This window comes from Hypomesus transpacificus, unplaced genomic scaffold, assembly GCF_021917145.1.
Source record: "Hypomesus transpacificus isolate Combined female unplaced genomic scaffold, fHypTra1 scaffold_206, whole genome shotgun sequence".
In the NCBI taxonomy this organism is placed as follows: Eukaryota; Metazoa; Chordata; class Actinopteri; order Osmeriformes; family Osmeridae; genus Hypomesus; species Hypomesus transpacificus.
In genome coordinates, this window is record NW_025813747.1 from 168451 (window position 1) to 196246 (window position 27796).

Here is a 27796-nt window from a genome sequence, read left to right on the forward strand (position 1 = left end):
GACAAGTATGTGACCCCAAGCAGGCTCTCTCTTACGCTTCACCGTCTCTCTTTCCATCTGTCTCCCTCCCCATTCATCTGTCCATCTATCATCTATCTACCCTGTCCCTCCATCTGTCATCTATCTTTATTGTTCCTCTTCCCCATCATACCCTGTCCCTCCAGTGAAGCAAGGATGTGGTTGCTTAAAGAATCACCTCTATGTTACTGGCATGGTGAGATGTCTGCCTGGTTAGACTGGGACTGTGGGTGAGTATGCCTGGCATGTTTGCTAAGTGAATACCTGTTTAGCATCCATCTAAGAGCAGCTTGTGTTTGGTTTGTTCACCTGTCACCTGCAGGCACCACGCCCTAGACCTGGCACATGCTGTCACATGTACCTGTAGGGCTACATTCTCCTCGTGGCCAACCCTAGGACCTAGCCTTTACCTGTAGGCTGCTACATTTTCCTAGCGGCTAGCCCTAGGACCTAGCCTAAGCACTGGAACCACTAGGCACTAGTCCAGCCATTACAGCTAAGAAAACTGTTATGAGTTTTAACACAGTCAAACCAGTTTAAGAAGAGTTCAAACACTCTAATACTAGTTTATGAGAAGTTCACCTTAACTGATCGGATTAGCGGGTGTATAGTTGATATGGGGATCAGGTGTGTAGATGAGGTGGCAGAAGAGAGTTGTGATGTCGTTTCCTCCCCAACCTCCAGTAATGGTAAGTTCAGCTAGGGCGATGACAGGGTTAGGGTGATGACTGGGTTAGGGTGAGAGTGATGACAGGGTTAGGGTGATGACTGGGTTAGGGTGGGGGTGATGACAGGGTTAGGGTGATGACTGGATTGGGTGATGGTGATGACTGGGTTAGGGTGATGACAGATTTAGGGTGATGACAGGGTTAGGGCAATAACAGGCAGTGGGACCAGTAGTGATCTATAGGCCTACTGACTCATAACCTATCACATAGGTTTGGACCAGCTTGCACAATATGGAGTTTAACCTGGTGGTGTGTCTGTGTTGAGCCTGTAGTTGAGTGTGGGGTGTGACTGTGTTTTTCCGTGAACACTGGTCATGTATGTGGGGGTGGTGTATGTATGTGGCTCTTGTGTTTCAAACCTTGCACCAGGTGAACCTGATTTTGATTGTTGTCAGAACTGGAAACGGAGTTTCAGTCTGAGTTGCAGTGAAGTGTAGAAGGGATTGGAGACGCGGAGACACGAGGGAGACACCAGGAGAGACTAGATACCAGGAGAGACTGGAGACTACGAGACACCAGGGAGACAAGTAGAAACTCCAGGAGAGATTAGATTAAAGATTAGTCATTTAGCAGACGCTCTTATCCAGAGCGATTTACAGGGACATTGCCCCCAAGGTAAGTAGGGTAAAGTGCCTTGCCCAAGGGCACAACGTCATTTAGCACGGCTATTAATTGAACCGGCAACCTTCTGAATACTAACTCGATTCCCTAACCGCTCAGCCACCTGACTCCCTAGAGACTAAAGACAAGGAGAGATGAGAGACCAGGGGAGACTAGAGACTAGAAGAGACCAGGAGAGATGAGAATAGGAGAGGCCAGGAGAGATGAGACCAGGAGAGACCAGGAGAGATGAGATCAGGAGAGACTAAGAGAGATGAGACCATGAGAGACCATGAGAGACCAGAGACAGCAGGACTACCATGGGTTAGGGTTTCTGGCGTGTTGGAGAACTAGAATCTCCTCTTTAGGAATGTGGGTGTTTCAGACACGCCTCGTGAAAACATGCAGGAAGCAGATGAAGCACCTTTCCAGGAGGTGTGTATCCCCTACAAGAAGCAGATGAAGCCCTTTCTCAGGAGGTGTGTATCCCCACACCGTACAGTTTAAAGGTGAGCAGCCAGCCACCAACGAGGGTGCCAGGGAAGCAAGGTTAAGGGATGGTTTTCTACAACAGGATGGGAACTCTTTTACTGCCTTTACATTCCTCCGCCTCTAACCCTAAGACATCTCTAACAGTTTCTCAGACTTCAGGATCACCCGTACTCCCCATATGTCTCACTGCACATAGAGACCACCTGTCTGTGTGAAAGAGACCACCTGTATGTGTGAGAGAGAGACCATCTGTCTGTGTGAGAGAGAGACCACCTGTCTGTGTAAGAGAGAGAGACCACCTGTCTGTGAGAGAGAGACCACCTGTCTGTGTGAGAGAGAGACCACCTGTCTGTGTGAGAGAGAGAGACCACCCTGTCTGTGTGAGAGAGAGACCACCTGTCTGTGTGAGAGAGAGACCACCTGTCTGTGTGAGAGAGAGAGACCACCTGTCTGTGTGAGAGAGAGAGACCACCTGTCTGTGTGAGAGAGAGACCACCTGTCTGTGTAAGAGAGAGACCACCTGTTTGTGTGAGAGAGAGACAGAAGGAGAGAGACAGAGTGAAAAGGACAGAGAGAAAGAGGGATGAGAGAGGAAGAATGTGAGAGAGAGGGACGGAGGGCACGAACAGGTTATCCTAGTCTGTTGCTATAGTGACTACACACCTGTTCAGGGGCGGGGCGGAAATCAGGTGCGTGCACTTTACCTGGGTAGAGAGACTGAACGGCAGCGAGACTGAACGGGAGCGAGAAGAAAAGAGGAGAGAAGCTTACAGAGACTACAGACAGCCAAGATGTTTAAGAAGAAAGAAGACAGTCCTGTGAAGATAAGCAAGTAAGCCAAACTGTTCTGTGTATGTACGTATGTATTTGTGTTTGTGTGCTAGATATTAACATACTGTTTACAGGTATATGATACAGGTGTCCATCTAATGTACACCGTACCGGTGTTTGTATAAATATGTGCGATATGTATATATAGGATACATTCAGGTGTTTATTTGATATAGACCTGTATCTAATATAAACATTTATTTATATATACAGGGAGAATATTAATTTATTTAAATTTAGGCTACATTTACTTGTAACTGTTGTGTTTCCTTGTGGATTAATTGTGTACTTTGCTCTCCTTTATTATACTTTATTCTACTCTGCTCTACTCTAATATGCTCTGCTCCCTTTCCCCCCTTCCCCTATAAATACCTTTGTCAAAGGGGTGTGGCAGTGTATTGATCTTGTATTTATAATTCTGTGCCAGTTCTGACTAGCTGTGTTGACACAGCAGCATATTGTAATATAATGAGGGCTCCAGATTGAGACAGCAAGGAGACTGCAGCTCGCAGCCCCTGATGAGTTACGATGTCTAACCATAAACCCATCAGCCCCAGCAGATGTTGTCATGTATCCCTTTGAGGGAAAGTAACCTGATAACTACACATGCTGTACCCTGGAAGGAAGCATGCTCTATAAACTTTATTTCTAGTTGTTTAATACAGTGTGTATGAAACACTGTAGCATGGCCACTTCATTCATTCGACCACCAAGTGCTAAGTATTGATGCACCAATAAATCTATTGGTTTAGGAAGATTGGAATTACAGCAACATAAAGGCTAGGAATGTTCTATGGAGATAATGTTTGTTCTGTTCAGGGCTTGCTGTTCTAATCTCCTCTATGTGATCTCTTCGGCTGTTATTGAAACATGGACTTTGCAGTCTACCTTCTACACACACACACGCACGCACTCACACACTTAAGAAATGTCAGTTAGGATTCCCTGCATTCCTGGGGACACACCTCTGTGATCCTTGAGTCTGTGTGTGTGAGAGAGAGAGAACTGTGTGTATTGGGTGTGTCAGCGTAAATAACTGAAACTCTGAACCACAGGGTTAGGGTTAGCAGGAATGACATAAATAGCTAAGGAGAGACACACCTAGCACCAGCCCCATTTCTGCCTCTGCCTCTTCCCAGTCCCCAGTCCAGCCCCAGACCCAGCCTCAGCCCCAGCTGGAGGCCTCAGTCCCAGTCCCCAGTCCAGCCCCAGCTGGAGGCCTCAGTCCCAGTCCCCAGTCCAGCCCCAGCTGGAGGCCTCAGTCCCAGACCCAGTCCAGCCCCAGCTGGAGGCCTCAGCCCCAGTCCCCAGTCCAGCCCCAGCTGGAGGCCTCAGTCCCAGTCCCCAGTCCAGCCCCAGCTGGAGGCCTCAGCCCCAGACCCAGTCCAGCCCCAGCTGGAGGCCTCAGCCCCAGACCCAGTCCAGCCCCAGCTGGAGGCCTCAGTCCCAGACCCCAGTCCAGCCCCAGCTGGAGGCCTCAGCCCCAGACCCAGTCCAGCCCCAGCTGGAGGCCTCAGTCCCAGTCCCCAGTCCAGCCCCAGCTGGAGGCCTCAGTCCCAGTCCCCAGTCCAGCCCCAGCTGGAGGCCTCAGCCCCAGACCCAGTCCAGCCCCAGCTGGAGGCCTCAGTCCCAGACCCAGTCCAGCCCCAGCTGGAGGCCTCAGTCCCAGACCCCAGTCCAGCCCCAGCTGGAGGCCTCAGCCCCAGACCCAGTCCAGCCCCAGCTGGAGGCCTCAGTCCCAGTCCCCAGTCCAGCCCCAGCTGGAGGCCTCAGCCCCAGACCCAGTCCAGCCCCAGCTGGAGGCCTCAGTCCCAGACCCAGTCCAGCCCCAGCTGGAGGCCTCAGTCCCAGTCCCCAGTCCAGCCCCAGCTGGAGGCCTCAGCCCCAGACCCAGTCCAGCCCCAGCTGGAGGCCTCAGCCCCAGACCCAGTCCAGCCCCAGCTGGAGGCCTCAGTCCCAGACCCCAGTCCAGCCCCAGCTGGAGGCCTCAGCCCCAGACCCAGTCCAGCCCCAGCTGGAGGCCTCAGTCCCAGTCCCCAGTCCAGCCCCAGCTGGAGGCCTCAGTCCCAGTCCCCAGTCCAGCCCCAGCTGGAGGCCTCAGCCCCAGACCCAGTCCAGCCCCAGCTGGAGGCCTCAGTCCCAGACCCAGTCCAGCCCCAGCTGGAGGCCTCAGTCCCAGTCCCCAGTCCAGCCCCAGCTGGAGGCCTCAGCCCCAGACCCAGTCCAGCCCCAGCTGGAGGCCTCAGCCCCAGACCCAGTCCAGCCCCAGCTGGAGGCCTCAGTCCCAGACCCCAGTCCAGCCCCAGCTGGAGGCCTCAGCCCCAGACCCAGTCCAGCCCCAGCTGGAGGCCTCAGTCCCAGTCCCCAGTCCAGCCCCAGCTGGAGGCCTCAGTCCCAGACCCAGTCCAGCCCCAGCTGGAGGCCTCAGTCCCAGACCCAGTCCAGCCCCAGCTGGAGGCCTCAGCCCCAGACCCAGTCCAGCCCCAGCTGGAGGCCTCAGTCCCAGACCCAGTCCAGCCCCAGCTGGAGGCCTCAGCCCCAGACCCAGTCCAGCCCCAGCTGGAGGCCTCAGCCCCAGACCCAGTCCAGCCCCAGCTGGAGGCCTCAGCCCCAGTCCCCAGTCCAGCCCCAGCTGGAGGCCTCAGTCCCAGACCCAGTCCAGCCCCAGCTGGAGGCCTCAGTCCCAGACCCAGTCCAGCCCCAGCTGGAGGCCTCAGTCCCAGTCCCCAGTCCAGCCCCAGCTGGAGGCCTCAGTCCCAGACCCAGTCCAGCCCCAGCTGGAGGCCTCAGTCCCAGACCCAGTCCAGCCCCAGCTGGAGGCCTCAGCCCCAGACCCAGTCCAGCCCCAGCTGGAGGCCTCAGCCCCAGACCCAGTCCAGCCCCAGCTGGAGGCCTCAGCCCCAGTCCCCAGTCCAGCCCCAGCTGGAGGCCTCAGTCCCAGACCCAGTCCAGCCCCAGCTGGAGGCCTCAGTCCCAGTCCCCAGTCCAGCCCCAGCTGGAGGCCTCAGTCCCAGACCCAGTCCAGCCCCAGCTGGAGGCCTCAGTCCCAGACCCAGTCCAGCCCCAGCTGGAGGCCTCAGTCCCAGACCCAGTCCAGCCCCAGCTGGAGGCCTCAGCCCCAGTCCCCAGTCCAGCCCCAGCTGGAGGCCTCAGTCCCAGACCCAGTCCAGCCCCAGCTGGAGGCCTCAGTCCCAGACCCAGTCCAGCCCCAGCTGGAGGCCTCAGTCCCAGTCCCCAGTCCAGCCCCAGCTGGAGGCCTCAGTCCCAGACCCAGTCCAGCCCCAGCTGGAGGCCTCAGTCCCAGACCCAGTCCAGCCCCAGCTGGAGGCCTCAGTCCCAGTCCCCAGTCCAGCCCCAGCTGGAGGCCTCAGTCCCAGACCCAGTCCAGCCCCAGCTGGAGGCCTCAGTCCCAGACCCAGTCCAGCCCCAGCTGGAGGCCTCAGTCCCAGACCCAGTCCAGCCCCAGCTGGAGGCCTCAGTCCCAGACCCAGTCCAGCCCCAGCTGGAGGCCTCAGTCCCAGACCCAGTCCAGCCCCAGCTGGAGGCCTCAGCCCCAGACCCAGCCTCAGCCCCAGCTGGAGGCCTCAGCCCCAGACCCAGTCCAGCCCCAGCTGGAGGCCTCAGTCCCAGACCCAGTCCAGCCCCAGCTGGAGGCCTCAGTCCTAGACCCAGTCCAGCCCCAGCTGGAGGCCTCAGCCCCAGACCCAGTCCAGCCCCAGCTGGAGGCCTCAGTCCCAGACCCAGTCCAGCCCCAGCTGGAGGCCTCAGCCCCAGACCCAGCCTCAGCCCCAGCTGGAGGCCTCAGTCCCAGACCCAGTCCAGCCCCAGCTGGAGGCCTCAGCCCTAGACCCAGTCCAGCCCCAGCTGGAGGCCTCAGTCCCAGACCCAGTCCAGCCCCAGCTGGAGGCCTCAGCCCTAGACCCAGTCCAGCCCCAGCTGGAGGCCTCAGTCCCAGACCCAGTCCAGCCCCAGCTGGAGGCCTCAGTCCCAGACCCAGTCCAGCCCCAGCTGGAGGCCTCAGTCCCAGTCCCCAGTCCAGCCCCAGCTGGAGGCCTCAGTCCCAGACCCAGTCCAGCCCCAGCTGGAGGCCTCAGTCCCAGACCCAGTCCAGCCCCAGCTGGAGGCCTCAGTCCCAGACCCAGTCCAGCCCCAGCTGGAGGCCTCAGCCCCAGACCCAGTCCAGCCCCAGCTGGAGGCCTCAGTCCCAGACCCAGTCCAGCCCCAGCTGGAGGCCTCAGCCCCAGACCCAGCCTCAGCCCCAGCTGGAGGCCTCAGCCCCAGACCCAGTCCAGCCCCAGCTGGAGGCCTCAGTCCCAGACCCAGTCCAGCCCCAGCTGGAGGCCTCAGTCCTAGACCCAGTCCAGCCCCAGCTGGAGGCCTCAGCCCCAGACCCAGTCCAGCCCCAGCTGGAGGCCTCAGTCCCAGACCCAGTCCAGCCCCAGCTGGAGGCCTCAGCCCCAGACCCAGCCTCAGCCCCAGCTGGAGGCCTCAGTCCCAGACCCAGTCCAGCCCCAGCTGGAGGCCTCAGCCCTAGACCCAGTCCAGCCCCAGCTGGAGGCCTCAGTCCCAGACCCAGTCCAGCCCCAGCTGGAGGCCTCAGCCCTAGACCCAGTCCAGCCCCAGCTGGAGGCCTCAGCCCCAGACCCAGTCCAGCCCCAGCTGGAGGCCTCAGTCCCAGACCCAGTCCAGCCCCAGCTGGAGGCCTCAGTCCCAGACCCAGTCCAGCCCCAGCTGGAGGCCTCAGCCCCAGACCCAGTCCAGCCCCAGCTGGAGGCCTCAGCCCTAGACCCAGTCCAGCCCCAGCTGGAGGCCTCAGTCCCAGACCCAGTCCAGCCCCAGCTGGAGGCCTCAGTCCCAGACCCAGTCCAGCCCCAGCTGGAGGCCTCAGCCCTAGACCCAGTCCAGCCCCAGCTGGAGGCCTCAGTCCCAGACCCAGTCCAGCCCCAGCTGGAGGCCTCAGTCCCAGACCCAGTCCAGCCCCAGCTGGAGGCCTCAGCCCCAGACCCAGTCCAGCCCCAGCTGGAGGCCTCAGCCCCAGACCCAGTCCAGCCCCAGCTGGAGGCCTCAGCCCTAGACCCAGTCCAGCCCCAGCTGGAGGCCTCAGCCCTAGACCCAGTCCAGCCCCAGCTGGAGGCCTCAGCCCCAGACCCAGTCCAGCCCCAGCTGGAGGCCTCAGCCCCAGACCAAGCCCAGACCTAGCTGGAGGCCTCAGCCCCAAGCCCAGACCCAGCCCCAAGCCCAGACCCAGACCCAAGCCCAGACCTAAACATAGACCCAGACCCAGACCCAAGACCCAAGACCCAAGACCAGACACAGACCTAGACACAGACCTAGACACAGACCTAGACACAGACACAGACCTAGACACAGACCCAGACCAGAATTTCCTGCTTCTTTTTGTCATGGCTGGTGTTGATGAGAAAGCAGTGGCTGTTGTGTTCCAACTGCTTCTCCCTGTGTGTGTATGGTGTGTGTGTGTGTGTGTATGGTGTGTGTGTGTCAGGAGCCAGGCTAATGACCTGGCTTTGCTGATCGCCCGCATGCAGCACAACGCTGACCAGGTGGAAAAGAACGTGCTGAAGGCTGAGGAGCTGCTGGCCGCGGTGAGGAACACACACACATACATATACACGCACACACACACTTAGATATACACACACGCACCCATATACATACACACACACACATATACACAAACACATATACGTATACACACACACACATATACAAACATACACTAATGTGATTGATTCATTTATTTGTTAAGTCTCATTGCACATTGCACAAAACCATCAGTCAATTGCACTATTACCTGTAATATTGTCCTATACTATATCATATTTTAATATTTTATATAGTATATATTACATTGTATTGCCTTGTTTAAAATGATTTATTATTTACTTAAATTAAAAGTAAAAATAATATTATTTACTTTTTATAGTTAAAATGGAACTGAATTGCGATTAGACACAGAGATATTATATTAGTATCTACATTTATTGACATAAAAATATATATAACATACAACTGTATGCCATATTCTAAAAATAATCGAAATCTCTAATGTGTAAATTATGTAAACCGGTTGCCGCCATGTTTAAATGGGGGCGCCCCATTTAGAGTCAGGTGGCTGAGCGGTTAGGGCTAGTAATCCGAAGGTTACTGGTTCGATAGTTTACTGTGCAAAATGACGTTGTGTCCTTGGGCAAGGCACTTCACTTGCCTCGGGGAGAATGTCCCTGTAGGCTACTTACTGTAAGTCGCTCTGGATAAGATCGTCTGCTAAATAACTAAATGTAAATGTAAATGACGTATACAGCTGACGTCAAGAGAATGGTTGCGCTCAATTTCAACCCGTCAAACAGCAAAAAAAATTGAAGAAGATCGACATATCATACCTATCCCTGTTCATTCCATGGCGTATGCTTTCCAACCAATACGTAATTATGTTCCCGCAGTTGTTCCATATGATGCTGAAGATGTGGTTTTGTTGGAAGATATAAATATAGTTCACACTGACACGTTGAACAACACCGAGTGGTGTACTTGTCGTAACTGCACGACAATGCCAACAGAGACAGAATCAGATCCACCAAAATTGTCGTGCATCATTGAGCACAGGCTCTTCCCCATGCTGTGTGAAGAGAAATACCTTTTAGAGGTGGTCATGCTTTCCCTGAAAGATGTTCGGTTAGGTCAGTATAGGATAAGTTTAGCAGATATGTGTATTATAGGTTTAGTATACTGTTTTGTTTATTATTTTGTATATTTAGGAGGTTTAGTATACTATATGTTAGCTGATCTGATCTGAGTACTTGTATGTCATTCTATGCCAGGTAGCCTTGCGTTGTCTTGTCCTAAGAATTTAAGTGCTCGGTCTGACCCTGTGTCGTTCTGTGCATCTGACAATAAAATACTTGAACTTGAAAGTTTGGAGCGCCCTATAAATAGCTGGAAAGTTTCAGCTACTAGTACTGTTACCTTCAAGTTGTGTGGAACATGCTCACTGGTTGAGTTAATAACTTGTTCGCTAGGTTAAACATAACAAACTACGGTGTATGTTACGGAGCTAGCTTTGTGCGTTGTTAGGCTACAATCATATCTGTGAATTTAGGAGCTAGAACTAGTTGTGTCAAAAAACGTTTTTATTTACAAATGGAACATTTTGCTCTTTTAGTTGTCAGATAAAGTTTTGTGATCTTATTTTAATAATAATATGAGCCTTAGGCCTACTTCATAAGGACCTTTCTGCCACAGTGAATTCCTTGTTTGTGTGAACTCACATGGTTAAATGAAGTTCATTCAGATTCAAATTCTGACACCCACATACACACACACATACACACACCTACACTTATACACAAATATGAGTGTGAGTATGGGTTTGTGTATGTATATGTGTGTTGGTGTATGATGCATGTGTGTGTGTGTGTGTAGGACCAGCAGAGAGAGAGGCAGGCTCTACAGCACCAGCAGGAGAGTGCTGATGAGTTGACTGAGGGAGAAGCTCTGCTGAAGCAGCTGTTCCTGGATGTGGATCAGGCCAAGAGGCTGCAGCACCCCCAGGCTGCAGAGATAGAGAACGAGTAGGACACACATGCACACACACACACACACGTACGTACACACACATACAGACATACACACACAGATATACACACACCAATATTCACACATACAGATATACACACACAAACACACACACACATATACACACAGTTATACACACACACACAGACACACACACACACACACACAGATATACACACAAACAGTTATAAACACAGATACACACACACACATATGCACACATACATACACACACAGATATACACACACAGATATACACACAGGCACACACACACACACACACACACACACACAGACACACACACACACAGACAAACACAGACAGGCACACACAGATATACACACACACACACACACACACACACAGACAAACACACATATACACACACACAGATATATACACACACAGACACAGATATACACACACTTGCTGACTCAAAACATAACCCCATTTCCTCTTCTCTATTTTCTTCCTCCCCCCCTCCCCCCATGCCCCCCCCCCTCCCCCCATGCCCTTTCCCCATGCCCTCCCCCCATGCCCCCATGCCCTGCCCCCATGCCCCCCTGACCCCCCCCCCCCCCATGCCCTCCCTCCCTCCCCCCATGCCCTCCCTCCCCCCATCTCCTACCCCTCCTCAGTGTGAGTAACCTGCATGAGCGCTGGTCGAAGGCATGTGAGATCTACAGAGAGATGTACGAACCTGTGAAGGGACTGGACCTCAGCCCGCAAATCAACTGGAGCCAGGTGATGCAGGAAAAGCAGGTGAGGCAGGACAAGCAGGTGATGCAGGAAAAGCAGGTGAGGCAGGACAAGCAGGTGATGCAGGAAAAGCAGGTGAGGCAGGACAAGCAGGTGATGCAAGACCAGCAGGTGATGCAGGAAAAGCAGGACAAGCAGGTGATGCAGGTGAGGCAGGACAAGCAGGTGATGCAGGAAAAGCAGGTGAGGCAGGACAAGCAGGTGATGCAAGACAAGCAGGTGATGCAGGAAAAGCAGGCGAGGCAGGACAAGCAGGTGATGCAGGACAAGCAGGTGATGCAGGAAAAGCAGGCGAGGCAGGACAAGCAGGTGATGCAGGACAAGCAGGTGATGCAAGACAAGCAGGTGAGGCAGGACAAGCAGGTGAGGCAGGACAAGCAGGTGATGCAGGAAAAGCAGGCGAGGCAGGACAAGCAAGTGATGCAGGACAAGCAGGTGATGCAGGACAAGCAGGTGATGCAGGTGAGGCAGGACAAGCAGGTGATGCAGGTGAGGCAGGACAAGCAGGTGATGCAGGACAAGCAGGTGATAAAGGACAAGCAGGTGATGCAGGTTAGGCAGGACAAGCAGGTGATGCAGGTGAGGCAGGACAAGCAGGTGATGCAGGACAGGCAGGTGAGGCAGGACAAGCAGGTGAGGCAGGACAAGCAGGTGATGCAGCTGAGGCAGGTCAAACAGGTGAGGCAGGACAAGCAGGTGATGCAGGTGAGGCAGGACAAGCAAGTTAGGCAGGACAAGCAGGTGAGGCAGAACAAGCAGGTGAGGCAGGACAGGCAGGTGAGGCAGGACAAGCAGGTGATGCAGGTGAGGCAGGACAAGCAGGTGATGCAGGTGAGGCAGGACAAGCAGGTGATGCAGGACAAGCAGGTGATAAAGGACAAGCAGGTGATGCAGGTTAGGCAGGACAAGCAGGTGATGCAGGTGAGGCAGGACAAGCAGGTGATGCAGGACAGGCAGGTGAGGCAGGACAAGCAGGTGAGGCAGGACAAGCAGGTGATGCAGCTGAGGCAGGTCAAACAGGTGAGGCAGGACAAGCAGGTGATGCAGGTGAGGCAGGACAAGCAAGTTAGGCAGGACAAGCAGGTGAGGCAGAACAAGCAGGTGAGGCAGGACAGGCAGGTGAGGCAGGACAAGCAGGTGAGGCAGGTGAGGCAGAACATGTAGGTGAGGCGGGAAAAGCAGGTGAGGCAGGTGAGGCAGGATGAACAGGTGAGGCAGGACAAGCAGGTGAGGCAGGACAAGCAGGTGAGGCAGGACAAGCAGATGAGGCAGGATGAACAGGTGAGGCAGGAAAAGCAGGAGAGGCAGGTGAGGCAGGATGAACAGGTGAGGCAGGACAAGCAAGCGAGGCAGGACAAGCAGGAGAGGCAGGGACTGTTTTCTGACCCTATGTGTATTTTTTAAATAAAATATTTATTTAGAATGTGTGTTTGTATGTGCGTGTGTGGTGCGTGTGTTTGTGTGTGTGTGTATGTGCGTGCGGGGCGCGTGTGTGTATGTGTGCGTGGGGTGCGTGTATGTGTGTGTATGTGTGTGTGCATGTGGGGTGTGTGCAAACAGAAGCAGATGAACGCCGCTGGTTATGGACCATCCCTGTCTGATGTAGAGAAGCAGATTGCTGCTCAGAACATCCTGCACCAGGAGATAGAAGCTTACAGGCCCCAGCTGGACTCCTCGAACATGGTGACTACTGAAGCAATCACACTGAGTCAGTCAGTAAGCTACACCATGTAGAGAGTTAGTGCACCATGTAGAGAGTTAGTACACCATGTAGAGAGTTAGTGCACCATGTAGAGAGTTAGTACACCATGTAGAGAGTTAGTGCACCATGTAGACAGTTAGTACACCATGTAGAGAGTTAGTGCACCATGTAGAGAGTTAGTACACCATGTAGAGAGTTAGTACACCATGTAGAGAGTTAGTGCACCATGTAGAGAGTTAGTGCACCATGTAGAGAGTTAGTACACCATGTAGAGAGTTAGTACACCATGTAGAGAGTTAGTGCACCATGTAGAGAGTTAGTGCACCATGTAGAGAGTTAGTACACCATGTAGAGAGTTAATACACCATGTAGAGAGTTAGTGCACCATGTAGAGAGTTAGTACACCATGTAGAGAGTTAGTACACCATGTAGAGAGTTAGTGCACCATGTAGAGAGTTAGTGCACCATGTAGAGAGTTAGTGCACCATGTAGAGAGTTAGTACACCATGTAGAGAGTTAGTGCACCATGTAGTGAGTTAGTACACCATGTAAAGAGTTAGTGCACCATGTAGAGAGTTAGTACACCATGTAGAGAGTTAGTACACCATGTAAAGAGTAAATGTAGAGTCTGAGTTTCAGTCCTCAGCTCTCTTGACTCTGTGGTTGTTCATGTCTGTGTCTGCAGGAGAAGAGTGCTGACATCAGGAAGCAGTGCTCTGACCTCCTGGTGAGTAGCTACTGCAGTGTTGACCTCTATCCTGGTGCTACTGTAGTGTTGATCTCTGCAGGATCACTCCGGTTTGACTCACCTGCATGTGATTGTGTTTCCTGTGTATGTGTGCAGGAGAGCTCCCAGGCCAGAAGCAAGCACCTGGGAACTCTCTATGATTATATGCAGAGCTGCACCAAGGAGCTGGCCTACCTGGCAGAGGAACAGGATCGGATCCTCCGCAGGGACTGGAGCGACCGGATGCTGGATCCTCCGGGAGTACGCATGCAGTATGAGGTGAGGGGGGGAGTACGCATGCAGTATGAGGTGAGGGGGGGAGTACCCATGCAGTATGAGGTGAGGGGGGGAGTACCCATGCAGTATGAGGTGAGGGGGGGAGTACGCATGCAGTATGAGGTGAGGGGGGGAGTACCCATGCAGTATGAGGTGAGGTGGGGAGTACCCATGCAGTATGAGGTGAGGGGGGGTGCCCATGCAGTATGAGGGATGAGTATACCTCAATATACCTCACATGAGTATGAGAACAGATATCTAAGTGAGGCCAAGTGAAGAGCAGAGATGGGAGAATACTCTGGCCTTGACAAGCAACAGGGTGGAGAATGCCCACCTCTTTATGCCCCCATACCTTTATATGCTCCCACTTGGACAAATCTTAAAGGGGCGATTGACTGGGTTTTTGGGTACTTCACACTGTTCCATAAGGTCTTCGAATAGGGTATGTAACATTGTTTGGGCGGAAAATTGCACGCATTATTGCTCACTGTAGTAGACTAGTGATTTTTATGATTCTTTTTATGCTTTATTTCCTATCTTTTACAGTTTTTTATGCCTTAATGTTCTCATGCTTTTATTTCATATAATTTACTGTTGTTATGATCATGTTTTGATGATCATAACACCTTTTCACCTTTTGCTTTTATTTATTTATTTATTTATAATTAATTTTTTACACATTGTAATGCCATTGTGTATTAATGTATGTGAAGCACATTGTTGTGTATTAATGTGAAGCACATTGAATTACCACGGTGTATGAATTGTGCTATATAAATAAACTTGCCATGCCATGCCTTGCCTTTAGTGCTACATGTGCTACCTCTGTTAGTGTTACCTTTCAAAGTACTACCTGTCCTAGTTTACCAGTGCTACCTGTGCTAGTTTACCAATGTTACCTGTGCTAGTTTACCAGTACTACCTGTCCTAGTTTACCAGTGCTACCTGTGCTAGTTTACCAGTGTTACCTGTGCTAGTTTACCAGTACTACCTGTCCTAGTTTACCAGTACTACCTGTCCTAGTTTACCAGTGCTACCTGTGCTAGTTTACCAGTGCTACCTGTGCTCTGCTCCAACAGAAGTTCAAGAACAATACTCTGCTGACCCATGAGACGGAGACCAGCCAGCTGCTGCAGAATGGAGACCGGCTGGTGCAGATTAAGCACCCTGCCAGTGCCACCATTGAGGTACACACACACACACACTCACACACTGACACACACCCATACTCACACACACACACTCAGGGTGCCTGGTGGGAGTTATTGTAGTGATGCTGTGTTACAGGCCCACCGGGATGCAGTGCAGAATGAGTGGCAGAGTTTCCTCAACCTCTGCATCTGCCAGGAGACTCACCTGGACAACATAGAGGACTACAAGAAGGTACTGCACACACACACACACTCTCACACACACTCACAGAAATGTGGGTTTCTGTGTGTGTTCCTCAGTACCAGCTGGATGGTGTGTGTGTGTTCCTCAGTACCAGCTGGATGATGTGTGTGTGTTCTTCAGTACCAGCTGGATGGTGTGTGTGTGTTCCTCAGTACCAGCTGGATGGTGTGTGTGTGTTCCTCAGTACCAGCTGGATGGTGTGTGTGTGTTCCTCAGTACCAGCTGGATGATGTGTGTGTGTTCCTCAGTACCAGCTGGATGATGTGTGTGTGTTCCTCAGTACCAGCTGGATGGTGTGTGTGTGTTCCTCAGTACCAGCTGGATGGTGTGTGTGTGTGTGTTCCTCAGTACCAGCTGGATGGTGTGTGTGTGTGTGTTCCTCAGTACCAGCTGGATGGTGTGTGTGTGTGTTCCTCAGTACCAGCTGGATGATGTGTGTGTGTGTGTTCCTCAGTACCAGCTGGATGGTGTGTGTGTGTTCCTCAGTACCAGCTGGATGGTGTGTGTGTGTTCCTCAGTACCAGCTGGATGGTGTGTGTGTTTTCCTCAGTACCAGCTGGATGGTGTGTGTATGTTCCTCAGTACCAGCTGGATGGTGTGTGTGTGTGTGTTCTTCAGTACCAGCTGGATGGTGTGTGTGTTTTCCTCAGTACCAGCTGGATGGTGTGTGTGTGTTCCTCAGTACCAGCTGGATGGTGTGTGTGTGTTCTTCAGTACCAGCTGGATGGTGTGTGTGTGTTCTTCAGTACCAGCTGGATGGTGTGTGTGTGTGTGTTCCTCAGTACCAGCTGGATGCTGAGACCCTGGGAGAGTCCCTGAGGAGGCTGAGCTTGTCTCTGGAGCCACGGGCGCTGGCCAACCGGAGCAACCCTGAGGTGCTTCTGCAGCTGGAGGTGGGACAACCCCCTGACTGTCTCCTTCTACAGGAGATACTCCTGGGTATCTAGGTTCTATAGTCACACATTCAGAGTGTTCTTAGCTCTCCCTAGTGGTAGAACACATTCAGGTTGCTTTTATCTAGATTGTTCAGTATGCATGAAATGGTTCCACCTGGAACGAAATTGAGTTATATCCCAAAGGGAACCCCAGAACCCCTCCATATTTCAGTCTAACCCTAACCTTACCCAGCTGCCTGACCCCTGACCCAGCTGTGTGGTCCCCAGGGAGAGCTCTCTGCGCTGGAGCGGAACGAGCAGCGTCTCCTGGCCCTGAGGCAGCTCAGCTCAAACATCGCCCCCCTCAGGCTGCGCCGCCTGCCCCCCACCAAGCCCACAACCCTGCTGGCCCTGTGTGACTGGACCAACGAAGAAGTAGGCACAAATACACTACCTAAATATTCAGAATGTCATTGTGTAAGTAGACAAGGCCAGACAGAGAAGCAGTGTCTGCTGCTCCCACCTTCTGTCTTCTGCTCTTACTGTCCTTTCCTCCTGTCCTCCTGTCTTCATGTCCTCCCCTCTCCTCATGTCCTCCCCTCTCCTCCTGTCTTCATGTCCTTTCCTCCTCTTCTCCTGTCCTCCTGTCTTCTGCTCCTCCTGTCCTCTCCTTTCTTCCTGTCCTCCTGTCTTCATGTCCTCCCCTCTCCTCCTGTCTTCATGTCCTTTCCTCCTCTTCTCCTGTCCTCCTGTCTTCTGCTCCTCCTGTCCTCTCCTCTCCTCCTGTCCTCCTGTCTTCATGTCCTCCCCTCTCCTCCTGTCTTCATGTCCTTTCCTCCTCTTCTCCTGTCTTCTGCTCCTCCTGACCTTATCCTGTCCTCCTCCTCCTTTATCCTCCTCTCAGAACTTGATAAGTCGAGGAGAGCGTCTGACTCTGAAAGACAACTCAGAGGTGATCTGGGAGGTCCAGACCAGTGCTGGGACGAGGAAGTCTGTCCCAGGGGCGTGCCTGCTCATCCCCCCTCCTGATGCCCAGGCCATGGACACCCTAGCCAGGTGAGCCGTGCTGCGCTCAGCCCTGCCTGGTCCACAGACATAATAGTTTACATGACAAGGAATTTACTTTGGTGGGCACGTGCACAGAGTAAACATATAAGAATCTTAAAAGTGTGTGCAGTCCTTAAATATAAAAAGTAAGACATACAAAATACGAACAAAACTTTACAATATAAAATATTAATATAAAGTAAAAGAGTGCAGTGAGGCTCTGTGCCAGAGGAGCGTTAATGTACTGTTCAGTATTTCATATGTGAGTTAGTGACAATTGGGGGTTCTGGGCCTTGTTGATGAGGCCAGCTGCAGATGGAAAGAAACTGTTCTTATGGCGTGAGGTTTTGGTCCTGATGGACCGCAGCCTCCTGGCAGAGGGGAGTAGCTGGAACAGAGTGTGTCCAGGGTGGGAGGGGTCAGCCACAATCTTCCTCGCTCGCCTCAGGGTCCTCGAGGTGTGCAGGTCCTCGAGGGTAGACAGATTGCAGCCTATCACCTTCTCTGCAGTGCGCATGATACGCTGTAGCCTGCTCTTGTCCTTGGCAGTGGCAGCAGTGTACCAGATGGTAATGGAGGAAGTGAGGATGATGGCCGTGTAGAAGTGTACCCTGATTTTCTTTGGCAGGTTGAACTTCTTCAGCTGCCGCAGGATTTACATCCTCTGTTGTGCTTACTTGGTGAGGGAGCTGATGTTCAGTTCCCACTTGAGGTCCTAGGAGAGGATAGTGCCCAGGAAGCGGAAGAACTCCACAGTGTTGACTGGGGAGTAGCACAGGGTTATGGGGTTGAGGCCGGGAATCGAACCAGCAACCTTCGGATTACTAGCCCAATTCCCTAACCGCTTAGCCACCTAACTCCCTGTATATCCCCTGGCTAGCTCTTGACTCTCGTCTCTTGTTTAACGACCGGGATTCGACTGGGACTTTTGGAACGTGTACAACTTGGACAATTTGGGTGTAACGTCATTCCCAGTTCCGAGTTGGGATTTCCGATGTCAAATGGAATGCAGCATCACCCTAACCCTTGAACAGAAGGGGGAAGTTACTTTCCCCCTTCTGAATGGAAAGAGTCGTCTCTGTGGTGGTGGGGAGGGGGCCTCTGGGGTGGGTAGATGTGGGTCAGGATAGTCCAATCGTCTTTCAAAACAACAGTAGAAATTGGTTAGGTCGTTGGCCAGGCCAGAGTCTTTAATGTTGTGGGGAGCTCTGGGCTTGTAGTTGGTGATCTGCCTGAGCCCTCTCCAGACAGAAGCAGAGTCATTAGCTGAGAATTTGTGTTTTAGTCTCTCTGAGTATAGTCGTTTAGCCTCTCTCACCGCGTTGCTAAACCTGTTCTTCCTCAAATCTGTTTCCATCCCCACTCCTGAAAGCTTCCTCCTTGTCCAACAAGAGCCTTCTGAGTTTTGCTGTGAACCAGCGTTTGTTGTTGTTGTAGCTCATCATAGTGCGTGTTGGTAAATGTGTGCTTGTGTGTGTGTAGTCTGGACAAGGAGCTGACAGACCTGAAGAAGAGGAGAACAGCTTTGATGTCGTCTCTGAGGAGCTCTGGTGTGGAGGTTGTTAGAGCACAGACAGCAGGTGAGAGTTAACACCTTGCTACTATGCTCTGCTCTGTTCTGCTGTACTGCATTATATTAGCCTCTGTGTCCCCCCAGCCACCGTCTCCAGCGCCCCTGAGGCGCCCCAAGTGTCAGAGCTGGCGGAGCAGCTGGAGCGTATCAGTGGCAGGCTGGAGCAGAGTGAGAGAGAAATCCTGGGACGGACTAGAGCTCCGCTGGACCGCAGGAGCCCCACAACTGACCTGAGCAGCAGGCTGGCTCTGCAGCAGGTTCAGCAACATTACTTAATCATGTAGCACAAGAAAAATATAACGCATAAGAGAAGCACAACAGAAAATCCAGGATCAGAAGTGCATCGTTCTAACATAATTTTGATGGGCAAAGTCTGTATTTACCAGGCAAAGTGAAAAGTTATCAAATTTCAGCTACCATGCACAGTTTAACAATAATTATATCTCTACCCCTTCACCCTAACCCTAAACTACTACAGCGTAGATCATAACTCCATACTGATAACATCCCAGTATGAAATTGTCAATGCACCCCCTCCCCAGGCTGCCAGTGTGACGGTGAGGGGGCTGGAGGCAGAAAAGGCAGCGGTACAGAGGGAGTTGGAGCCCATCGTATCCCAGAATGCCCTGGGTCACGCCAACTCTTCTCTACCCCTGAAGCTCAATGCCGTGAACAACAAGTTTGACTCCATCAACACCCTCTCCGACCTCTACACCAAGAAGTAATATTCAAAGAGTTCATTTGTAAAAACGGACATCTCAGTTTTTATTAATTTTCACAAATTCAGTTTTGTTATTGTAAAATCCGTACATAATAGTAATTAAGCAATGAGGTACGAGAGGCATTATTGTATCGTCAATAAAGTATGTGTTCAGGGGTGTAGGGCAAACCCTTGAACACGTACTTTATTGACGATACAGTTCTGCCTCTCGTACCTTATTACTTTTATAATACGGTCACCAGCAACATTATAAATAGTAAATAAATAGTAAGCTGCGTTTCAGCACAAAATAGTTATATCCAACAAACGTTGTGTATCGCATTTCAGTAGCCGAGAGACAATAGTCCCGTACGTGTGGCTGTTGCTATGCAACGGACAAACAGCATTGTGAACTTCACCTTTGTTAGCCTAGCTAGATCTCGCACCATCTCATTCATTCACATTGCTCATTTGATAAAAGTTGCCTTTAAAATAACAACAATGACAATGGGACATTTTCAATAAAAAAATATTTAATTTTTAATTAAATATTTTAATTTTAATTAATGTCAAGCTTGAAATGACAACTAACGGTCATGCAAAATCAAACCGTTATTTTGAGTGCGCATCAATAGATGAAACGCTCCCCTTTAAGGTAAATGTAAACAGGCCTACAGTACTTTATGGCTCAATAAAGCACACCCCGTGACTCACTCTCAACCAATCAGAATGCTTGATTTCATCTACCCGTATTATAATAAAAAATAATACATGTACACACATATTGCACATGTTGGTTTGATTAAGTAAAAGTACATTGAAAAAATGAAGGTAACTTAAAAAAGTACAACTTTATGAAACTTTTAGTTTTTCTCTTCATTTTACACCCTAGTAGATAGCATCACATCAGGATCTACAGTTTAGTCCAAATTATTCATCTTTTAGGATGACTTTGATCCAAAGATCCCGGTCAGACTGCATATTTTGGACATCACCTGACATGAATACTGCACAGATTCCATGAAACTGATTTATTGGTTTCTGATCTAGCCCTAAACTTCAGGTATATTTATATGTACGTATAGAGTTAGAACTTCCTTACTCTTCCTCTCCCTTCTCATACCTCCTCCTCCTCCTCTTCCCTCTCTTCTCCTCCTCCTCCTCCCTCTCTTCTCCTCCCTCCTCCCTCCTCCTTCTCTTCCTTCTACCTCCTCCTCCACCCTCCCCAGGGCCACAGCCTCCATGTTTCTGGAGAAGCAGGTCCAAAAGGTGGATGAGATGATATCTGGCTTTGAGGAGCAGCTGGCAGAGGAAGGAGCCATCCCTGACATGCCCAGCGCCCTGCAGAACCACAATCTGAAACTACAGGTACCCCCTCTCTTGCTCTGGTCCTCCCATCTCTACCTCATCCAGAGCCCTGTAGAACTGCAGTCTGAAACTCCCCCTTCTTCCCCCAGGTTCTGCGCAGGGAGGTGTCGTCAGGGCAGGAGGACATGCACAAGCTCAGTAGGGATCTGGAGAACGTGGTGCAGCTCAGCAGCTCTCTGCAGAAGAGCTTCGGGGAGTTCTGTCCTGACATCCAGCGCCAGGCAGCCCGGGTGAGGCAGCTCCGGAACCGCTACGCCAACGTCAACAGCCAGATACAAGAGAGGTGGGGCTTCTGCTACCCTGACAACACACCCATGGGCTTATCTGTCCCTCTCTCTCCACTAACCCTCCAATCAACCACTCTCTCTGCCATCATTCCTGTTAATAGTAGATAATGTGCTCAGTTAGTTCCAAAGAAACCTACAGGGGGGATTTAAACCCTCGACCTCTTGGTCTGCAGTCAAATGCTCTGCCACTGAGCTGTACCAATCCCCAAGCTCTACCACTGAGCTATACCCATCCCCATGCTCTACCACTGAGCCATACCCATCCCCATGCTGTACCACTGAGCTATACCCATCCCCATGTTCTACCACTGAGCTATACCCATCCCCATGTTCTACCACTGAGCTATACCCATCCCCATGTTCTACCACTGAGCTATACCCATCCCCATGCTCTACCACTGAGCTATACCCATCCCCATGCTCTACCACTGAGCTATACCCATCCCCATGCTCTACCACTGAGCTATACCCATCCCCATGCTCTACCACTGAGCTATCCCCATGCTCTACCACTGAACTATACCCATTGCTGTCCTGTGACTTTGATATTGTTTTATTATTAACTGTTTCTTTTGTTGCAGAACGTCTCTGATTCAAGAAGCAACCAATAAGAACCAAGGGTTCCAGACCTCTGTCCAATCATTGAACTCATTCCTGACCAACTTGCCCAATAATACAATCTATCCCAGCGATGGCTTGTCTCAAATCAACACAAAGCAAAACTCTCAGAAGGTCAGTTAATGCATCAGTAATCTCTTTTGTCTACACATTCCTGAGTACAGAGTATTGTCAGTACTGTGTCACCTCTCAAATGGTGGACTGAATTGAATGGTTTGATATTGTATGTTTGATTGCCAAAGACAGACAGACAGAAAGATATACAGAAAGACAGACCGGCCGATAGATACATTTGAAAGATAGGTTGATATAGTTTCTGAAGATTTCTTCTGCATGATTGTTGTTCCCTGTGTAGAGAGTGGTGGAGGATGTTCAGAGGAAGTCTGAGGATCTGAAACGAGCAGTGGAACAGTCCAGAGACCTGCAGAACCTTCTCAACGTGAGTTCACACACCTGATCACCTGATGTCCTATAATCACCAGGTCCCCCATGATCACCTGATCTCATTTAAAAAGCCATGCAGAGGACTCACATCAAAAGGTGGCATATGAACAAAACAGAGCGCTTATACACAAAATGTTGTAATTTTAACAGAGCAACTTCATAAATCCCAATCCAGTCTTAGTCTGGTGCAGGTGTCTCGTCCCACACTCTTAACGCCCAGCGTTGCCTAGAATTAGTCACTGAAACACTTCAAATTAATATTAATCCATGACTGCATGATGACAATGACAGCAAACCCCAACTGAAGCTTTCGGGTGTGGTAATTACCCTGTAACTGACAATGACAGAGCCGTTCTGCACGGACATGTGATAATAGTATGTTACATATTCGAAAAAAAATCGGCATTTCAGCAATCTTCAAATCACGCAAGGATTCCAATTTTTTGTATTCAACTACTTTTGGAAATACCCCATTAGCATTCTGACACACAGCAACTGAAGCATAAACACATTAGAGTGCTTTGTCACCTGGTTGGCTTTAGAAGTCTATGGACAGGACATAGAAGCTCCTATTGGGTCAAAAGAGGTTTCAATCGAAAGGTCAGAGTGCAGTGAACATTTTTACACCACGAAATCCTGGAAATTCTAAATGGAGCCGAAGTTATTACCGAGTGTGAGTGACTGTACGCTTCCATCAGCAAATTTAGCATGATGTCACCAGAGTTCATGGCTATTCATGGATGTAATACATTGTTTTGGATAAAATATCTTACTTGGTTAGATAGTTTGGACCTTTGGGAATGTAACCAGACCAATTTTGGTGGGATGTTTTGCATAACTGGACAACTCTGAGCCTTGTTAGTTGAGTAGTCTCTGTTTACTTTCACGTTGTTGACACTTTCATGGTCGGACAAAGACGTTGATTGTACCTGCTGATCTTGAAATGGTTTACATCAATATATTGACAAAAATGATATATGGCATGTGTAGCAGTCTCAAATTATTTTTTGGGGTGGGGGGGGCGGTTAAGCGGGCCATGGAATGCTAGGAGGTTTTAACAACGTATTGCGGCTGGTAATACAATTAACAATGAAAATCTAATAGACTTGATTATGTTGGAGTAAATGTACGATAAAAATTAAACTATGTAGCCTACATGATTCACGACACTGCTGTGAAACATTCTGTTTTGGACTTGGGTAACTTTAATATCTATCTGTCCTGTTAAGGTACTGTGTGATCATCTAGCTAATGTAGTCAAGCATATTCATGTTTTTCTGTTGCTGTTATGTGTTCAACATTCAGCAAATATTAATCAGGATATCTCTCTGAGCATGAACTGTTAAGGTCCTCATCTTTTGGTTTTCAACATTTCAGGAGTATGAGGCCAAGACTTATAAGTACCGAGCTGTGCGAGGCGACGATGATGAGACTGATGCCAAGAGACGCCATGAGTCCGCCATGGCTGATGCTGTGGAGAAAAAGGTACTGACACTGAAAAGGGAGGACTTTAGGTGCTCCTGGGTCTGTCCTGGTGTCTGATGTGTCTGTGTGTGTCCCTGCTGCAGGAGAGGGATCTGCTGCACATGTACTCTGAGGTGTCCGCTGCAAACAATCAGCGACTGAGCCAGATGGGTTTGGCTAAGAACATCATTGCTCAGGTACAGTGTAGAAAACTGTTATCAAAGCATGCCTTTATTATGGTCTCTCCTACCATGCAGGAATGTGTTGACAGGAATGATAATGTTGATATGTTAATATCCGATCTCACTCTCTGTCTCTTTCCCCCTCTCTTTCCCCACTTTCCCCCGGATCAGAACGAGGAGAAGGTGACCCTGGTGGAGGTGAAGCAGCACATGCAGATGCAAAGCCAGCAGAGGAACCTGGAGGAGACCGACGGCCTGAGGAAAGAGTTGGCTGACGAGGTCGTCAGGCGCACCCACGCCGAGAATGACCTGGACACCTACAGGAAGAGGTTCATGTCTCTGAAGAGCCGCCGCGGCGTGGAGCGCGTGGAGGAGAAGGAGGTGGTTCAGTACTACCGCGACTCTAAACTGGAGGGCGACTTGGAGGCCCTAAGGAACAAGACCAAGCAGGAGGCCATGCTGCGCTCAGGAACCCAGTCCGAGATTGAGATGGTCAACCAGAAGGTCATTCTCCTGGAGGCTGAGAGGACAAGTGTGAAGCCCAAGCTCGTGACTAAGGTGCTGACGGAATTTGAGAGGGATCCCCAGCTGGACAAGGAAGCGGCCAGACTCCGGGAAGAGACGAGCAAGATCAGGGAGGAGGTGCTGCTGCGAGACTCAGAGACCGTCCAGATGAAGACAGAGATCACGGTTCTGGCGCAGCAGAAGCCGAAGATCAAGGAGACTGTGGTGAAGAAGGAGGTGGTGAGGCTGGAGAAGGATCCAGAGATGCTGAAGGCCGTTCACACCTTCCAGATCGAGATCTCAGAAGAAGGTTCACGCAGTAAGGCTCTCAACGACAACATCTTCCATACCAGGAGCGAGATCAACACCCTGGAGAGGGTCATCCCCACCATCCAGCCCAAGATCATTTTGAAGGAGCTGAAGAGAGTGGAACAGGATCCACTCCTTCTGGAAGAGTCCAAGACCCTTAGGACGTCCCTGGAGGAGGTGAACAGTGAGAACAGCAGCCTGCTGAGAGCGATCTCCAGCTTGCAACTGCACTACAGTGAGGTGGAGAAGGTGAAGCCCAGACTGGAGGTGAAGGAGATCATCAATGAGATCTACAGGGTGGATCCAGACACCGAGCTGGAGCTGCAGCGGTTGAGGAAGCAGCTGCAGGAGTACAGACGGAATTGCTCCAACCTGGAGCAGGAGATCAACATAGTGATGGTGGACCTGAAGACCCTGCGCTCCCAGAAACCCAAGGTGGAGTACAAGGAGGTGACCCAGGAGGTGATTAAAGAGGAGAAGAGCCCTGAGGTCATCCGGGAGCTACAGAGGTTGAATGAGCAAGTGTCCCGGCTGCGGATCACCTACGACAGCACTCTGGATATTCTCAGCCGCCTACGCAAGGAGAGGGATGAGTGGAAGACAGAAAAGTCTAAGGTTGAGATGAAGCTGGTGACCAAGGAGGTGATCAAGTATGAAAACGACCCCCTGTTGGAGAAGGAGGCTGATCGGCTGAGGAAAGACCTGAGGCTGGAGATCCAGCAGCGCCGCAGCGTTGAGGAGACAGTCTTTGACTTGCAGAACAAGTACATCCTCCTGGAGAGACAGAAGCCAGAGGAGAAGATTGTGACCCAGGAGATTGTTCATCTCCAGACGGACCCCAAGCAGATCCAGGAGCACGAGAAGCTGAACAAAACCTTAGACGAGGAGGTGAAGGTGCGCAGGAAGTTGGAGCTGGAAGTCAGGCAGCTGAGGAGCCTGGTGGAGGAGAAGGAGAGGAGCCTGGTGCTCATGGACGACGGTCAGAAGAAGATCCAGGTGGAAGCGGAGCTGAGGCAGATCAGAACCCTCATCCTTGAGCTGGAGAACACGCCTCCTCCAATCGAGGAGAAGATCATCATCGAGGAAGTCCTGAAGGTGGAGAGGGACCCCAAACTGGAGAGGCTGACTGATGGCCTCCGTACAGACATGGAGACCGAGGGCACCAGCATCAGTCGCCTGGAGAGAGACATCCGCAACCTGAGAATCAAGCTACACATCTTGCAGAAGGAGAAGTCTGTAGAGAAGATAGTTTACAAAGAGGTGATTAGAGTGGAGAAGGACCAGACAGTGGAATCAGAGAGGGACCACCTCCTGGATCTGGTGGGCCAGGAGAGGAATGCCAGACGGGACCAGGAGGACCAGATCCAGAAGCTGAACTCCAAGATGACCCGGCTGCAGAGCTCCAGGTCCAGCAGCTGCCAGGAGGAGAGCAGCCTCACGCTCGGTCGAGACAGCCTGCTGAAGGAGAAGGAGAAGCTCAGGCAGGAGCTCCACTCCATGGAGGCAGAGAAGCAGGACATCAGCATCACCTTCCAGCAGCAGTCCAAGCTCCTCAGCGAGAGGAACCAGGTCAGCAGGCAGAGGAGTATCAAGATGGAGTCGGAGGTTCAGGGTCTGGAGAGGGACATCTTGAGTGAAAAAGACAGGATCCACCAGAGGGAGACCACCATCATGGAGCTGCAGGCTGCCATGAAGAAGGAAGACCACTCAGAGACCCACACCAGAGAGACAAACCTCTCCACCAAGATCACCATCCTGGACCCAGAGACGGGTAAAGACATGTCCCCCTATGACGCATATCTGGAGGGGCTGATCGACCGTAAGCAGTACATCCACTTGCAGGAGCTGGAGTGTGACTGGGAGGAGATCTCTTCCCAGGGCCCTGATGGGGAAACCTCCATCCTGCAGGACCGAAAGAGCGGGAAGCAGTTCTCCGTCAAAAACGCCCTGGCGGAAGGACGACTGACACAGTATGATGTGCACCGCTACAAGGAAGGCAAAATGCCCATCTCAGAGTTCTCCCTCTTAGTTGCCGGGGAAAACAAACCAAAGCCCTTCCTCGGCCCAATCTCTGTCCCCAAGACATCTACGAAGACGAGCGAGTCGTCTCCTCTTAGCTCCATGCCGTCCTCCCTCAGATCCTCTTACTCCAGCCTCACCAGCAGCAGCTCTGCTGAGGAGTCATTCCCCATTTCCGGCGTCCTGGACACCACCACCGGCAGCCGTATGTCTGTGCGCAGCGCCTTGACCCGCAAGCTCCTGGACCCCGACACCGCGCTCGTCCTGCTGGAGGCGCAGGCGGCCACGGGCGGCATCGTGGACCTCAACCGAAAGGACAAGTACTCCGTCCACAAGGCTGCGGAGCGCGGCCTCATCGACACCAGCCATCTCCACAAGCTGCTGAATGCCCAGAAAGCCTTCACTGGTGTGGAGGACCCAGTCACCAGGGAGCGCCTGTCAGCCGGCCAGGCGGGAGAGAAGGGCTGGATCCCCCACGACAGCGCTATGAGATTCATGGAGGCACAGTACCTGACGGGGGGCCTGGTGGACCCCCACAAGGCCGGACGCCTCAGCATCCAAGATGCCCTCTACACCAAGATGATTGACAGCACCGTTGCCAAGGATCTCCAGGATGTGTCTGCCCACTCTAAAACCATTGTGGACCCTATCTCCAAAGAGAAGATCTCCTACAAGGAGGCGATGAATCGCTGCAAGAAGGATGTAAGCACAGGACTGTTGCTGCTGCCTGCAGCGTCTGGTGGATCGCACAACCAGGTCTAGACACCTTAGATCCACTACTACAGGGTTTACATTTTGATTTATTGAGCAGTTGCTTTTATCAAAAGCGACATACTAATGGTTCAATTGGAAAGTACTGCAGCATCTAGCACAAATCAAGGATTAAGCCATATGCCTGGCTATGGTGAAGGTTAGCACTGACATGGCCACCTGAAGAGGGCATGCAGCCGTATTTACATGTGAAGGTTAGGGTTAGTGTAGGTATAGAATAGGGTAGTGTAGAATAGGGATTGATTTATGTTGTTCACAGATAAATTGAAAGGTTGTGGTTCCTGTTTGTATGAGGGGATTTCTGGGATTTAATGTGAATGTTCTGCTCTGGATGGTTTGTGTCAGAATCCTAATGTCTTGTCTTAATGATCTTTAAAATACTTTTTTTTTTTTTTTTTACTTTATTATATATTTTTGAATCATATTCCAAATGAGAATCTTGTTTGACCCGTAGTCTTAATTAAAGGATAATTACATGAATATAGATTAGCCTTGTGTTTAACATGTGTTCAT

The 27796-nt window shown here is 51.3% G+C and overlaps 1 protein-coding gene across 1 annotated transcript; it reads left to right on the plus strand.

Moving 5' to 3' along the window:
- The first annotated feature begins 2443 nt into the window (after positions 1-2443).
- On the plus strand, positions 2444-27767 carry LOC124462255 (envoplakin-like). Its single transcript, XM_047013890.1, has 22 exons — positions 2444-2670; positions 8173-8272; positions 10110-10258; positions 10902-11025; positions 12583-12705; positions 13410-13451; positions 13569-13730; positions 14807-14914; positions 15015-15110; positions 15905-16015; positions 16286-16432; positions 16902-17053; positions 18527-18624; positions 18702-18874; positions 19160-19338; positions 20547-20685; positions 20775-20968; positions 21554-21704; positions 21946-22029; positions 23412-23519; positions 23603-23695; positions 23852-27767. The coding sequence occupies exons 1-22, from the start codon at positions 2630-2632 to the stop codon at positions 27272-27274; spliced, it is 5997 nt and encodes a 1998-aa protein (XP_046869846.1). The 5' UTR covers positions 2444-2629; the 3' UTR covers positions 27275-27767.
- Positions 27768-27796: the final 29 nt, after the last annotated feature.